At 67.1% G+C, this 15,110-nt stretch overlaps 2 protein-coding genes and 1 pseudogene across 2 annotated transcripts; all 3 read left to right on the forward strand.

The window, feature by feature from the left end:
• The first annotated feature begins 114 nt into the window (after window positions 1-114).
• Window positions 115-3,535, forward strand: SNRPA (small nuclear ribonucleoprotein polypeptide A). Its single transcript, XM_008177631.4, has 7 exons — window positions 115-266; window positions 1,001-1,101; window positions 1,388-1,560; window positions 1,656-1,832; window positions 2,126-2,299; window positions 2,678-2,766; window positions 2,957-3,535. The coding sequence occupies exons 2-7, from the start codon at window positions 1,029-1,031 to the stop codon at window positions 3,114-3,116; spliced, it is 846 nt and encodes a 281-aa protein (XP_008175853.2). The 5' UTR covers window positions 115-266; window positions 1,001-1,028; the 3' UTR covers window positions 3,117-3,535.
• A 150-nt stretch (window positions 3,536-3,685) lies between these two features.
• On the forward strand, window positions 3,686-6,638 carry MIA (MIA SH3 domain containing). Its single transcript, XM_005314177.4, has 4 exons — window positions 3,686-5,205; window positions 5,434-5,567; window positions 5,906-6,016; window positions 6,358-6,638. Exons 1-4 carry the CDS (start codon window positions 5,082-5,084, stop codon window positions 6,379-6,381), a joined length of 393 nt encoding a protein of 130 aa, XP_005314234.1. The 5' UTR covers window positions 3,686-5,081; the 3' UTR covers window positions 6,382-6,638.
• A 1,462-nt stretch (window positions 6,639-8,100) lies between these two features.
• LOC101932325 (rho-related GTP-binding protein RhoU-like) lies at window positions 8,101-11,516 on the forward strand (annotated as a pseudogene).
• Window positions 11,517-15,110: the final 3,594 nt, after the last annotated feature.

Consider the following 15,110-nt stretch of genomic DNA (forward strand, 5'->3'; position numbering starts at 1 on the left):
GCTTGCCTGAGGGGGGCGGGGTAACGCTGAAGAACCGCCTCCTGATTGGTCATTGTGCAGGCCCTGGCACTGCTTTGATTGGCCTGCCACACACGCGGCCGTAGGCCTTTCATTGGCCGGCGCCGGCGAGGCGTCCTTTTATAGGCTCATAAGTCCGAGGCTGCTTCGTCGTGATTGGCCCGCGCGGAGAGTGGGCGGGGTTGTCTCTCGGCGGGCTCCTGTGGCGGCGGGCGGCGCTGCGAGGCCTGGGCCTGCGGACTCCATCGGTGAGGGGCCGCGGCGGGGCGGCGCCATCGGGCCGCGGGGCCGGGGGGGATCGGGCCGGGGGGCAGCGCCCGGCCTGTGTGACCCAGTATGGCCGGGCTCGGGGGGGGGGCGGCGGGGCCGCAGCCACCGGAGCCGTCCGGGGGGGCGGGGCTTATCCGGGCCCCGCCCCCTGAGCCCCACTTCCGGTTCAGGGCTGCAGCCTGTATCCCCCTCCCCCACTGGGGGCGGGGCGGTGTCCCTGGGGGCGGGGCCTGGCGCCCCTCGAGGGCTCCCCTGGGGGTGGGGAGGGGGCCCGTTCTCCCCCGCCTGGGGGGGCGCCTGGCCAGGCCGTGGCAGGAGCTGGGGTGCTGGTAGCCCCCAGGGACCGGCCTGGGGGGGTCCCCTGGTGGTGGGGGAGGGGCCCGAGACCCCAGGCTGCTTCCCTCCCCCCCCCCCCCCGCCAGGTCTTGGCCCCAGCCCCCCACCCCAAGCTGTCTCCCCCGAACATGGCGTCTGGCTTGGCCGGAGGCGGCGCTCCGGGGTGGGATTAACCCCAGTCCTGCGCTGCTGGGATCGCTGCCTCCAGCTCCTCGCACTGGTCTCGCCCTCGCCCCGGCAGCACCCGCTGGGTGGGGATCGTCTGAGGCTGCGAGACCCCCCCGGGTCACGTGGCTGCTGTGGTCTTGGGAGCCGGCAGCCGGTTTCCCCCTTGTGCGCTCGCCTCGATTTACCGCCTCTCGTCTCTTCTCCGCAGACCCCGCTGTTGCGAAGTGCCGAGGGCGATGGCCGTCCCGGAAACCCGCCCCAATCACACCATCTACATTAACAACCTCAATGAGAAGATCAAGAAGGATGGTGAGCGAGCTCCCGGGGGAGTTCTCGCCTGGAGCTGGCCATGTGGGTGGCTGGGCTAAGGGGCTGGCACCGGAGCCCAGCGCTTTGGGGGGAGGCCGGGGGGTGTCTGGAGGACTCGCTCTCCCAGCCCCGCTCCTGCTCGCCTGTTGCTGTCTGGCTGAGGAGGACTGGGTGCTGAGGAGGGATAAAAGCGACTGACGCGGGGGGTGAGAGCCTCTGTCTGAGGCCGGCGTCCAGCTCCGTGTCTGTCTGATCGTGTACCTAACGCTCCAGTTCTCTCCCCTAGAGCTGAAGAAATCCCTCTACGCCATCTTCTCCCAGTTCGGCCAGATCCTGGATATCCTGGTGTCCCGGAGCCTGAAGATGAGGGGACAAGCCTTTGTCATCTTCAAGGAGATCAGCAGCGCCACGAACGCCTTGAGGTCCATGCAGGGGTTCCCCTTCTACGACAAGCCGATGGTGAGTGCTGGGGGCGGCCGTCTGGCGGGTGCCGTTGGCACTGCCCGAGCGGCTGCTTGGCCGTGCTCCCCCTGACGAGCTCTCTCCGCCCCTAGAGGATCCAGTACGCCAAGTCGGACTCCGACATCATCTCGAAAATGAAAGGCACCTACGTGGAGCGGGACCGCAAGCGGGAGAAGAGGAAGCCCAAAGGCCCGGAGACGCCCGTGGTCAAGAAACAGATGCCTGGAGCAGCAGCGCCGGTGGCAGCCGCAGTGCAAGGCGCTGTCCCCGTGAGTAACGTGCGCAGCGTCTCACGCAGGGCAGGGGCCGGTTGGCAGCCGGCGCTCGGGGCCTGAGGGAGCCTTTCCCAGCGCAGCCGGCATGGTCTGTCTCGGGCGGCTCTCAGGAGTCGGGCTGAGTCTGGCCCCAGCCGGCTGTGGTTAGCGTCTGGGAATACCAGGCTCCGCGGCCAGTGCGGACTCTGATGCGGATGCCAGGGCTGTGCCCAGGCAGCCCCCGAAGGCTCCGGGGCAGGGCAGCGCCCAGGATCGTGCTGTGAAGCTGGGCTCTCTCTCCCCTGTAGGGAATGCCGCCGATGAACCAGGCCCCCCGCATGATGCACCACATGGCCGGCCAGCCTCCGTACATGCCCCCTCCGGGTATGATCCCCCCACCCGGCATGACTCCGGGAGGACTCGCGCCAGGGGCCATGCCCCCTCAGCAGATGATGCCTGGCCAGATGCCGCCTACCCAGCAGGTGAGTATGACAGAGCTTGGCCTGGCTCCAGCTCCTTTCCAGAGCGGACTCAGCCGTGTGGGGCAAACCTCCCTCTGGGGGTGGGGCTTGGGGTAACCAGGCCTTTCCCCTCCACGGTACTGGCTCCAGTGGGGAGCGGAAGAGCACTCGTGAGCTTGTGTGGGGGTAAGTCCTCCCCGCTGGCTCGGTGCTCGCCTCAGCCGAGATGCTGAGTCCCAGGGGACTCCTCTGCGGGGAGGGTGGCCTGGCCTGGGCACTGCCTCTGCTGCGTGCGTCTGGCTGGAGCTGCCCTGCAGGGGTCTCGGCCCGGCCCTCCCCTCCAGGCGGCGCTCGCCGTGTCTGGGCTCCCAGCCTGACCCCTCTCTCTCCCCCTCGCAGCTCTCAGAGAACCCACCCAATCACATCCTCTTCCTCACCAACCTGCCAGAGGAGACCAACGAGCTGATGCTGTCCATGCTCTTCAATCAGTGAGTGTGGGGCCTGAGGGAGCTGGGAGGGCCGAGTGGGGGGCAGACGGTCCTGGGCGGACGGTCCCAGGGCAGGGGGTGGAAGTGGGCGGTCCAAGGGAGCATGGCGCTTGCGAGGCCAGCGGAGCGGGGGTGGGTGCTAGTGATCTGGGGGCCTGTCCCCTCTAACAGCCAGGTCCTGCCCTCCCAGGTTCCCGGGGTTCAAGGAGGTGCGCCTGGTGCCCGGGCGGCACGACATCGCTTTTGTGGAGTTCGATAACGAGGTGCAGGCTGGAGCCGCCCGCGACGCCCTCCAGGGCTTCAAGATCACACAGAGCAATGCCATGAAGATTTCCTTTGCCAAGAAGTGAAGCGCCCCCCCCTTCTCCCCAAGCCCAGAACTGCCCCTCCCCACTCCCCCGTTAGTCTGTTCTGAACCAGGCCCCCCCTGTTTTTTATCAGTTCCCTGGAAGGTAAGTCTGCCCTCAGGGCCAGCCGGATTACCAGCCCCAAACACCCCCATTCCCCTGAGCCTTGGAACTGACGGTGTGGAAGTGTCCCCCCTGCACGCCATGCTGCCTTGCTGCTCAGAGTGGGTAAGTGACTCTGGAGCGCCCCCAGCTGGTGATCTCTGCGTCTGCGACAAGCCTGGAGCTGGTTCGTGGCGGGATGGTTGGTACAGGGGGTGGGGGCGGCTACTACCCTCCTGAAGCATTGTACCCAGAGTCTGCTGCTCAGACATTGCACCTGGCGCTCTCTGTTCTGTAATAAAAGCTCCTTTGTGACCCCCCCTTTGCCGCGACTGGCCTGTTCCTCGCTTGGCTTCCCGGTGGGGTGGGGTGAAATCGACCCGCCGGATTCTCTGCGTGGGAGTCTGAGCCTGTGTCCTGAGAGATGGCTCTGAGCCAAGCCCCCAGGCAGGGGCGGGAGCTGAAGGGAATTACTCCCAGCCCAGTGATTGTGAAATTGGTGAATTCTGGGCTTACCCCACCACTATCCCAGAAGGCTTTGGGGGGGGCTTGTCTGGTCCGAGCAGCTTGTCCCTGCTGCCTTTAACACGGAGCCTAGAGATGCGAGGATGCACGGCTGCGTGGAGCATCGCATGCTGGGAGAGAACAGGGTGAAGCGGGTGCCTGGGAGGGGTCAGGCGCCCAGTGCGGAAGAGGCATCACCAGGGGCTGGGGTTTGACTATGGAGGTCCCCCCCCCGAGGTGACTGCCTACCTCCTCCATTGGGTTCAGAGCTAGTCTGTTCCCCCCCCGGCTGCCTGAGAGAAGCCCTGCAGTTGCTGGGGGTCCGAGGCTTCCTAGCAGCCCCCCGTGGGTGGGACTCATCCCCGGCTCTTGGCGGGGGGGGGGGGGGTCTGATGTGTTGAGTCACAGAGCACAGGAAACTGGCGCTGGCACGAGCTAGTACTTGTGCCACGTAGTGACCTGGTGCCATCTGCCTCAAAGTGGGATCCCACTGCTGCCACAAGGAGCTTCTGAAGTGAGGGGGGCTTCAGGGGCCTCCCCCTCCCACACAGGGCTGGGGGTGGGGGGGAGCTTTGACAGTGCAGCTTCTTGGCAGGGTCCTACCCCTCTGTGGGCCTCCGCTGTAGTGAGCCTTGGGACAATGGGCCCAGTATGTTACCCGAGAGCCGGCCCCTGCGTCAGCAGCCGGCCCCGCTCGCCCTCGCTCCCGCCTTGAGTTTGTGGCACTGGATGATTTTAAAAAGCGGAGCGGAAGGGGGCAGAGAATTCGGAGCTGGTGACTTGGCCGTGCCCCTCTGCCGGGGGATGGGATTCTGTCTCCCCTCCTCTCGCGCTCTCTGCGCGGCCTGGCGTGAAGACTGCTGGTCTGTTGTGGACATGCAGCCACCTCTGGGTTGGACTGAAGCAGCACCAGCAGTACGCGGTCGGAGGCAACCGGCCCCGAGGCTAGAGAAGGGCTTTGCCCCGGCTGGTGTCTGGGACGTGCATCCCCGAGGGCTGGGGGAGCGGGAATGGTCAGGACGCAGGGGCGACGTTCTATCCAAAACCTGGTACCTGCTCCTGGTAGCATGGCCCCCTGACAGCCGCGGGGTCCCCCATTGGCAGAACGGCCCCCCAGTGCAGCTGCGGGGCTCAGCCTTCACTCAGGAAAGGGCGCCCCCTAGTGCCAGCCAAGGCTCGGCACCGCCATGGGGGCAAGGGGCCCCCTGCCGGAGGAATCGGCACCTGCTCTGCCCAATGGGGTGGCTGCTCCGGGATCTCCGAAAAGGGCTCAGGGCGGTGACTAGAAACACAGCTGGGGCGGGCCGCGCTGCCCTCCCTGTGGGGGCAGTCTGAGCCCGGGGCGGCTGCATTTCGCCCACCATGGCTACCACCCGGCTCTGGGCCCGGGCCGCTCTGCTGGGCGCCCTGCTGGGGCTGGTGCAGGGGGGCCGGCGGCTGGGCAGGCTGGCCGAGAAGAAGCTGTGTGCGGACGCCGACTGCAGCCGTAAGTGTGTGTGTGTGTGGGGGGGGGGGAGCACGAGGGGCTGCATGTGGGGTGGTGCTGGGGGGCCTGGCTGGTGGCACAGGGCAGCATGGGGGTTGAGGGCCATGGTGTGGCGGTGGGATAGGGCAGGGCCATGCTTGGGGGGGGCGGGGGGTGCTGGTGGAGGTGCAGGGCCCGGGCCCAGGGAATGACCCCTCCCCCCCCCGCTCTGTCGCCCACCCCCCCCAGATCCGATCTCCATTGCGGTGGCTGTGCAGGATTACATCGCCCCCGACTGCCGCTTCGTCCCCATCCAGCGCGGGCAGGTCGTCTACGTCTTCTCCAAGCTGAAGGGCCGCGGGCGACTGTTCTGGGGCGGCAGCGTGAGTGGCTGGAGGCGGGCGGGGGGTTTCCCTGGGCTCTGCTGGGGCATCAGCCCCCATCCCGGCATCATGCCCCTGGTGGAGTGGGACCCAGGGCCACGCAGAGGGCTGGGCCTGACCCCCGCAATCCCAAATCACCAGTGCCAGCCCCCCAGCACCAGATCCCATCTCAGCCTGGTGGGCTCCTGTGTGACATTTGCTGGGTCTCAGGTCCTGGGAGGGCCCCATGGGCAAGGGGGGGGGGGGTTGCCCCACCCAGGCTGCAGCTCTGTGGGGGAGGACTGATGTCAGGGGTCTTGGCACCCCAGGTTAAGCCCCCCCCAATCTCCTCCCCGCAGGTGCAGGGGGATTATTACGGGGAGCACCCCGCCCGCCTGGGCTTCTTCCCCAGCAGCGTAGTCCAGGAGAACCAGTACCTCAAGCCGGGGAAGGTGGAGGTCAAAACCGATGTGAGTAGCCGAGCCGCAGCACGTGGGCACCCAAGTATTGCTGGGGGGGAGGGCTCCCCACACCGCAGGGGGGCTGCCACCACCCAGAGACCACAGCATGCAGAGCGCCTGGCCCTGGGGTGGCTGGCATCTTCGCTCCATGCCTAGGGCACCGAGACGGGAGGAGAGACTGCGGGGTGGCAGATCTGGGGATAGAACCCAGGAGTCCTGGCCCTCCAGCTCTAACCACTAGTCCCCGTTCCCCAGAGTCCTGCCTCCCAGCCCCCCCAGTCTAGGACCCCCCCCTCAGCTTGTCTCCCCCATTTGCCCATGTCTGATCCCTCTACTCTCTTCCCTTCCAGCAATGGGATTTCTCCTGCCAGTGAGTCCTGCCTCGGGCCCAGCTGCCAGCGCTCCGGCTCCCGGCACACCCACCTGGGCCCGTGACTTAGTGCTTGGCCCAGGCTGTGCTACTGTTCCAGTCCCCGGGGTCAGGCGTGACTTCCCTTTGCTGTAGCAATACTCCCCCCCCCGTCCCCCCCACCTTTGCACTGGGGCTTCTGGTCCTGGGGCAGCCCCCTGTAGCTTCACCCTCCCCACCCCCTGCCTGGGCCAATCCTAAATAAAGCCCCCCTGCAGCAAACGTGCTGGCCCTGTCTTTCCCTGGGGAGGAAGCAGGAGCAGCGGGTCTCCGGGGGGCTGCAGCTGTCCACCTGACTGGTGTGAAAAGTGAGTCCCTTCTGGCTTGGGTGGGGGTAGCCCCAGGGGTGAAGGGGAGGTTCTCCCCGCTCCACCCAGGGTCCAGCAGGGGTGGGGGCACTTGGGAACGTTCCTGTCCCCTGTTGCTTCCCCCCTCGGATCCGGGGGCTGCTGCAGAGCCCCTGCTGCAGAGCCGTCCCCCCGGAGCAGCGGGCTGGAAATAGAAATCTCCTTCATCCACCCTGCCCCAGATTCTCTGCTGCCCTGCCCGTGCCGCGCGCCGTGCCCCCCCTCCGCAGCAAGGGCTGGGCGTGGCTGGGGAGGATTTCGGATTCTCTGGGGTGGGGCTGTGGGACAGAGTGCAGCTCCTTTATCACCTGCCTGCTCGAAGAGAAAGCAGAAAAGAGAGTGCCCCCCCCCCCCGGGGCCCTGGAGAGGCTGGGTTACCTGGCAGGTTCAGCAGAGGCCATGCCTGAAGGAGACCTGGAGGCAGGGTCCCTTCTAGCTCATGGCAGGGGGCACGTGGGGGTCTCCCTTGGGCTGCCCTGGTCCTGGGCCCAGCGGCTGTCAACCCGGGGGGGCTTGGGGGCTTAGCAAACGTCCCTGCGACCTTTCAGGTCTGCGCCACCTGCAGCAAAGCCGGCAGGTCCCCACTTCGGGTCTTGGCACGTGGGCTAAGAGCAGCCTGGAGAACTGGGGGAAAAGGTGGGGGGTTTCCCTTCAGCTGGTGCCTTTCCTCTGCCCCCGGGCTGATGGGGCTTTGGGTGCGCCAGCGCATGGGTCTCACCTTGCAAAATCTGGAAGGCATCCAAAAAAAAGGGGGGGGGGGAGTTGTAGATTTATTGTGTGTATGACGGTAGCAGCTAGGGCCCCCACCCTTAAGTGGTCCCCTGGAGGCTGAGACCTACCCCCCGTCTCTGGAGCTCTCTGGCAGCTGGTTGTCGGGTTGGTTGTGGGACCTGCAGAGCCGATAAGCAGCTCTCTGAAGCCAGGGCCCTGCCTGGAGCCCTTTTGACCCGGCCCTGGAATCGCGCCGGCACCAGATCCTGTTCCCAATAACAGGTGCCGCTCTCTGCACACGCGGCCGGCTTCTTCCTGGTTTTGCTCCTGGTGCATGGAGGAGGCGTGAAGCCCCCATAGACACACTGCGGCTGTGTCCCAAACTCACGGGGGAGGGGGGCTTGGCACAGACCCCCCCCCCTGCTCCTCGGCAGAGAGGAACCATTTTCTATTAACGTGCAACAGGGTGGAGGGTGTCCCCGGGCTGGGGAGCAGCCCCCCTGTGCCTCAGGGCCGGGCAGCATTGACAAATGGTCTCACACTCCGGAATCAGTCAGGTGGGGCAGGCCCCACACCCAGGGGGGAGGGGTGGGGAGTATTGGGGCTTGGGCCCCAGAGCCATGGGGGGGGGGAGTATCAGGGCTCAGGCTGAGACACGGGGCCCAGACCCCACCAGGTGCCCGGCATGTGCCCAGCTCAGCCAGGGTCCCTGGAGTGCCTGGGCAGGGGGAGCTGGATTCCCAAGGTCTGGGCAGGGACCCCCCTTTAGCCCATTTTCCTCCCCCCTTCTTTTGTCCCACCTCCTCCAGCATGCAGGGCGTGTCCCCCCGACTAGTCTCCTCCCCCTGGGGGCGGGGCTATGGAAATAAGCCGGGGTATAAACCCCCGCGCGGGGCAGGGCGCAGCGGCTTGGAGCGCAGGGCGCACGGGGGCGCAGCCGGTTCTGGAGACCCCCCGCGGCTCCCGCCTCCGCCCACTTCCCGCAAGGGGCCCGGCCCTGTTCGGACCATGCCCCCCCAGGAGCTGCTGCCCGGGTACCCGCCTGCGCCCCCGGTGCCCCCGCACCGGCCCCCGCCCGGGCTGGAGCTCCAGTGCGTCCTGCTGGGGGACGGCGCCGTGGGCAAGACCAGCCTGGCGGTCAGCTACAGCGCCAACGGGTACCCGGCGCGCTACGTGCCCACGGCGCTGGACCGCTTCTCGGGTAGGTCCCGCGGGGACCCCTTCTCCCGCCGCGCTCCCCCTGCCAGGCCCCCGGGACTCCCTGGAGCGCTCGGTCCTTCCCCCCACATCCCCTCAGTGCTCTGCCCGTCTCACTGCCCTGAATGGGGACCCCCCGTTATACTCCCCCTGGAGACCAGTGTCAGGGGTCTGGGAGCCAGGACTCCTGGGTTCTCTCCCAGCTGTGGGAGGGAAGGGGGGTCTAGTGGTTAGAGCAGGGGGGGGCTGGGAGCCAGGACTCCTGGGTTCTCTCCCCAGCTCTGGGAGGGGAGTGGGGTCTAGTGGTTAGAGCAGGGGGGGGCTGGGAGCCAGGTCTCCTGGGTTCTCTCCCCAGCTCTAGGGGGGGGAGTGTGGTCTAGTGGTTAGAGCAGGGGAGGCTGGGAGCCAGGACTCCTGGGTTCTCTCCCGAGCTCTAGGAGGGGAGTGTGGTCTAGTGGTTAGAGCAGGGGAGGCTGGGAGCCAGGACTCTTGGGTTGTGTCCCAGCAGTGGAAGCAGGGGGGGGGGGATAGCGGTTAGAGGAGGAGGGGGGTTTCTGCCAGCTCTGCCACTGACCTGCTTTTGAGAAGCGCAATGTCCCTGGGGGAGGGGGGAGCATCTGGCTACAGGGGTAACGGTCTCTTCCCCTTGCAGCCGTGGTGCAGGTGGACAGCGCCCCCGTGAGGCTGCATCTCTGTGACACGGCGGGGCAGGTAAGAGTCCAGCTGGGAGCTCCCTTTAACCTTTTCCCAGCAGCTGTTCAAACCCCCGGCACGTCTGAGCACGTCAGCCCGGGAGGTGCCGGGGAAGGGAGCAAACCTGCCGAGCTCCGCCCTGCGGCCCCCTGTGCACTGGGGCTCTGTCCCTGCTCTGGGAGGGGAGTGGGGTCTAGTGGGTAGAGCAGGGGGGCTGGGAGCCAGGACACCTGGGTTCTATTTCCAGATCCACCTCTGACTCCTGGTGCGGCCCTGAGGAAGTTGGTTCTCTCCCTGGGCCCCAGCCCCCGCATCAGGGACACCGGGACAACCCCCCCGCCCCACAGCTGAGGGTGGCTGGAGGCACTCACTGCGGGCTCTCCCTCCCCTTCCCCCCAGGACGAGTTTGACACGCTGCGGCGGCTCTGCTACACCAAGGCAGACGTCTTCCTCCTCTGCTTCAGCGTGGTGGCCCCCGCCTCCTTCCAGAACGTGGGGGAGAAGTGGGTGCCGGAGCTGTGCCGGCTCTGCCCCGCTGCCCCCCTGCTGCTGGTGGGCACCCAGTGCGACCTGCGCCAGGACGTCCAGGTGCTCATTCAGCTAGCCCGGCGCCGGGAGAAGCCGGTGGCCGAGCCGGCGGCCCGGGCGCTGGCCCAGAAAGTGGGGGCCGTGGGCTACGTGGAGTGCTCGGCGCTGACCCAGCAGAACCTCAAGGAGGTGTTCGACACGGCCATCCTGGCGGGGCTGCGGCACGCCGAGGCCCGGGGCCGCCGGGCGCGCAGCACGGCCAGCAAGGTGCGGACGCTCTCCAAGGCCTGGTGGAAGAAGTACGTCTGTGTGCGGTAGCCGGCGCCCCCCCCCCCCCCTCAGTGTCCCACGGGGCACCCTCCACCTGGGGGCTGAAGGACGCTCTGCAGCGTGGGGGGCTGGGCTGAGAACAGACAACTCGATCCAGGTGTGGATTCAAGAGCCTCCGGGTGTTTGCCGGCGGGATGGAGACAGGCCCCAGGCCCTGCGGGTGGCGGTGCCGGGCTCCGGACACCCCCACCCTGGCCCATGTGGGTTGTGCTCCTGGGCTGCCGGTCTGCCTGGCCCCCCCCAAAGGGGTCCAAATTCAGAGCAGGGGCTGGTTCCCCGCTGTGGGGGGAGCCAGAATCTCATCCCTCCAGCTGCCTCCCTGCAGGACAGTCTGCCTCGGCTGAGGGTGGGGCAGAAGCCCCCCCAACACAGCCCCTTTTGCAGAGGATTTTGGTGTGTGTGGGGCACGGAGGGAACCGCTGCAGGAGGATCTCCCCGCTGGACTGGGGAGGGGCAGAACCAGCGCCCCCAAACCGGCCCGGCCCCACGGCTGGGTTTAAACCCTCCCCCTCGCTGGGCACTTTGCGGAGGGGACTGGATGGGGCATGGGGGGGGGGCGTACGGTGGGGGGCTCAGCCGGACTCTCCCTCCCCCTCGCAGTCTCTAGGCGGGGTCAGAACCAGCTGCAGCCGCGGACCGGAGCTTCCTGCGGGTGTGGCAGGCCGAGGGGGCCGGTCTCTGGGGGGCTGCGCCCGCTCGGGGCTCTCCCCCACCCGCTGCTATGTTTGCACTAGTATAAAAATATCCCTGGCCGAACGGGGGATTTGCCCAGGGTCCCCTCCCACCCCATGGCATGAGAACCCCATGACAAATCCCCTTCACCCCCTCCCAAGGCCTTAACCCCTTCCGTGCCAGCCGTGCCCTTGGGCGTCCTGTGCCCTCCCACTGGGAGTGGGGTGAGGGGCTGAGGGCTCTGCAGGCAGCCGGCAAAGGGCAAATGGGCGATTTTATCCCCTTTGGGGGTGCAGAAACCTGGCTGCCCTGTGTGGAGAGGGGGCTGAGATCTGTCCCCCCCCCAGCAGCATGGTCCAGTTGGCCCCAGGGTGGGGGGAGGGGTGTTAGCAAAAGCTGGAGGGGGGAGCAGGGGGTGTGCTGCTGAACTGCCCCTTACCCCCAGAACTGCCCCGAGCTCTGCCCCAGGGCTGCTGGTTTCTGATCCCAGTGGGGGGGGGTGTGGGGCGGGAGTTGTCAGCTGCTGTTGTGATAACCGTGGGCAAAGCCAGGGGTCCGTCCATCTGTTCTTTCTTTTTTTTTAAATGTTTTGAACCAATAAAGTTTCTTTCCCTGGTGCAAACGCTGTGGGAGCTCCCCCGGGAGCCACTGTGTGTGTGTGGTGGAGCTGAGCAATGGGGGGGTCGATCAGTGCTTTGAAGGGGGGCGTACAGCCCCCCCGAGCCTAGTGCCCCCATGACGCTGGGCACAGCCTCGACCCAGCTCAGTTCAGGGGCTCGGGACTGGGCGCTGCACAGACCCAGGGAGATCTCAGGGCCCCGTCGGGCCGGGCGCCGCCAGACCCCGGCCGAGATCGGGGCCCCGTCGCGCAGCGCTTGGTGCAGATGCCCAGGGAGCTCCCCGGTGCAGACCTCAGGCCCAGGGAGATGCAGGGACTGGGCCGAGCTGGGCTGGCAGGCTGGCGTAGGGCTGGAAGTGGACTCCCGGCGGAAGGGGCAGAGGGCTGCTTGTGCTCTGGGCGGGGGAACCGCTGCTGCCCTAGGCAGGCGGGTGCTGGCTCAGGCCCAAGGTTTGCAAAGAGCTGGAGGGGCCGGGGCTCTCGGCACCACCTGCTGCCCCTCCCCTGGGGAAGGCCCTGAAGGTGAGAACCGGCAGGTCCCCGATAACCAGCCGCCCGTGTTTGCCCAGGGTGGGTGAGCAGTTCGAGCAGGAAGGGAGGGCAGTGCCCCGGGCTGGGCGGGGGGGGGGGGGGGGAACAGCTCTTGTGCTCTGGGGGGGAGGGAGCCAGTGACTTGAGGGCCAGGAAGGGAGAGAACCCAGGAGTCCTGGCTCCCAGTTCCCCCTCCCGTCTCACCACGGCCAGATGCCTCTCTCAGTTCACTTCTGTTCCCATGAGCCCGCGGCCAGGGAGACACCAGGCTGAGCGGGACCAGCCAGCTGCAGCCAGCCTGCCGGGGTTCCCTGATGGGGAGACACTGACCTCTGTATCGGGGCTCCAGGGGACCACGACAGTCAGTCCCCACCTACTGCCAGCAGCCCCGAGGGGAGTGGGGTCTAGTGGTTAGAGCAGGGGCTGGGAGCCAGGACTCCTGGGTTCTGTTCTGTCCTGGCTTCGGGAGGGGGGCTAGTGATTAGAGCAGGGGCTGGGAGCCAGGACTCCTGGGTTCTGTTCTGTCCTGGCTTGGGGAGGGGGGCTAGTGATTAGAGCAGGGGCTGGGAGCCAGGACTCCTGGGTTCTGTTCTGTCCTGGCTTGGGGAGGGGGGCTAGTGGTTAGAGCAGGGGCTGGGAGCCAGGACTCCCGGGTTCTCTCCCAGCTTTGGGAAGAAAGGGGGGCTAGTGGTTAGAGCAGGGGCTGGGAGCCAGGATTCCTGGGTTCTGTTCTGTCCTGGCTTGGGGAGGGGGGCTAGTGGTTAGAGCAGGGGCTGGGAGCCAGGACTCCCGGGTTCTCTCCCAGCTTTGGGAAGAAAGGGGGGCTAGTGGTTAGAGCAGGGGCTGGGAGCCAGGACTCCTGGGTTCTGTTCTGTCCTGGCTTGGGGAGGGGGGCTAGTGGTTAGAGCAGGGGCTGGGAGCCAGGACTCCTGGGTTCTGTTCTGTCCTGGCTTGGGGAGGGGGGCTAGTGGTTAGAGCAGGGGCTGGGAGCCAGGACTCCTGGGTTCTCTCCCCAGCTCTGGGAGGGGAGTGGGGGCTAGTGGTTAGAGCAGGGGCTGGGAGCCAGGACTCCTGGGTTCTCTCCCCAGCTCTGGGAGGGGAGTGGGGGCTAGTGGTTAGAGCAGGGGCTGGGAGCCAGGACTCCTGGGTTCTGGGGCTCGGGGAGGGGAGGGGAGTGGGGTGTACTGGGCAGGACAGAGGCTGCCCCCGGGGGAGGAGTGGGGGTTGGTCACGTTCCTTTTACTGCCCTTCCCTTGCTGTGGTCCCTGCTCGAAGCTGTTCCTGGGCTGGCGATTGCCGCTGGCTCTGGCCTTATCAGCGGCTCCTGCTGCCCTGCCATAAAACTCGGGAGGGGAGCAGAGCCCATAGCATCAGAGCCTGGGCAAAGGGCGCTGGGGCCTCTTTTGCCCCAAGGACGGGGGGTGGGGGGATCTCTGCAAAGAGCTGCGCTTTGCCTGACATGCCCCACCCCAGAGCTGGCTGCATCCCTCTGCCAGGGCCGCTTCAGACCCTGAAAGTGGAGGAGAGAGACACGGTGCGGGGGCTGGGGTCTCGGGGGGGCTGCTGGGGGACATGCCCCACCCCAGAGCTGGCTGCATCTTGCTGCAGGTTTGGGCCGTGGCTCTTGGCATGTAACGATCAGCCTCACACCAGCAGGGAACCTGCCTGCCCCCCTGGGCTAGGGGGCTGGGATTCCCGGCAGTGGTGGTGGTGGTGGGGGGGGGAGAAATCAGAAACAGGGAATCCCCAGCAGAGAATTACCCTGTGGGGGGTTTCCCAAGGGCTTTACACCCCGCAGTGGTGCTCCGCCCCATCCCTGCCCCTGCGCAGCACCCCCCGCCCCCACCCCACGGCTGTCGGGCCTGGGCGGCCTTTCCTGGAACCCGGACGATCTGATTCCCCTGGGCAAACCCCACTTCCCTTGCGGAAAATAGGAATCTGGGACGCGACGCTGGAAAACCCCGCCTGGCGGGAACCCTGCCGGCTGGGGGGGGCGGGAACCCTGCCGGATGGGGGGGCAGCGGGGTTAGGGGTTGGGATCTCAGTGGAGCAGGGCCAGCGGCCATTAGCCAGGGATCTGGCCCCAGACCCTTAACCAACAGCGTCAACTGGGAAAAGCCGGGGCCTGGGTTCCACCATCCCTGGTTCTAACCACCAGCCCCCACTCCCCTCCCAGAGCTGGGGAGAGAACCCAGGAGTCCTGGCTCTCACCCCCCCCCCCGCTCTAACCCACCAGCCCCCCTCCGAGAGCCAGGGCCAGAACCCAGGAGTCCTGGCCCCCAGCCCCCTGCTCTAACTACCAGGCAACTCGGATGCCCCCTGGCTTTTATTTCCTGGGCTGGAGGGAGGCAATGTGGGGGTTTGGTAGGGGGCTGGGAGCCTCTATTTCTTCAGCCCCATTAACCCCCCCCCCCGATCTGAGCCCTGCCCCCCCCAGCTGCTGTTCCAGGAACTGGCTGGCAGAGGTGGGGCTGCCCCACAGGCACGGGCAGGGCGTGTTCGCTTGGCAGGTACAGGGAGTCCATGGTACAGCCGCCCGCTGCCTGCCGCGCCCAGCCGGCCTGCGCCCCCCCCAGGTCAGGGCTTGCTGGGGCCTGTGGATCAGAGCACAGGGCTCCGGGGCGTGTCTCACGCACTGCCCACGCACTGCCGGGGGGGCAGAGGGGAAACAGGACACCTGAGTCCCATTCCCGGCTCTGGGGGGAGTTGGGTCCAGTGGTTGGGGGGGGGGAGGGAGCAGAGCACCAGGTCTCCTGGGTTCTCTCCCAGTTTGGAGCTAAGCTGGTCTCTCTCTGAGGGGGGGCCTGGGGGCTCCGTCCTAGGAACCCAACCTGCCACCCTCACCCCCCCACGCCAGCCCACTAGGCCCCACTCAACTCCCAGAGTACAACATGGCCAGTCACAGTGGGCCTGGGATCGTAGGGGGCTGCCGGTGAGGGGCACCGGCAGAGCTGGGGGGCAGTGGGGGGAGCCCAGGGCTGCTTAGATCCAGCTCCTGTCACCCTGGGGGAAGCCGCTCACACAGCAGCCTCCCCCCGCCCCCCATGCTCCTGGGGCTCTTAGCTC

The sequence above is a fragment of the Chrysemys picta genome, chromosome 17, assembly GCF_011386835.1.
Source record: "Chrysemys picta bellii isolate R12L10 chromosome 17, ASM1138683v2, whole genome shotgun sequence".
Classification (NCBI taxonomy): domain Eukaryota; kingdom Metazoa; phylum Chordata; order Testudines; family Emydidae; genus Chrysemys; species Chrysemys picta.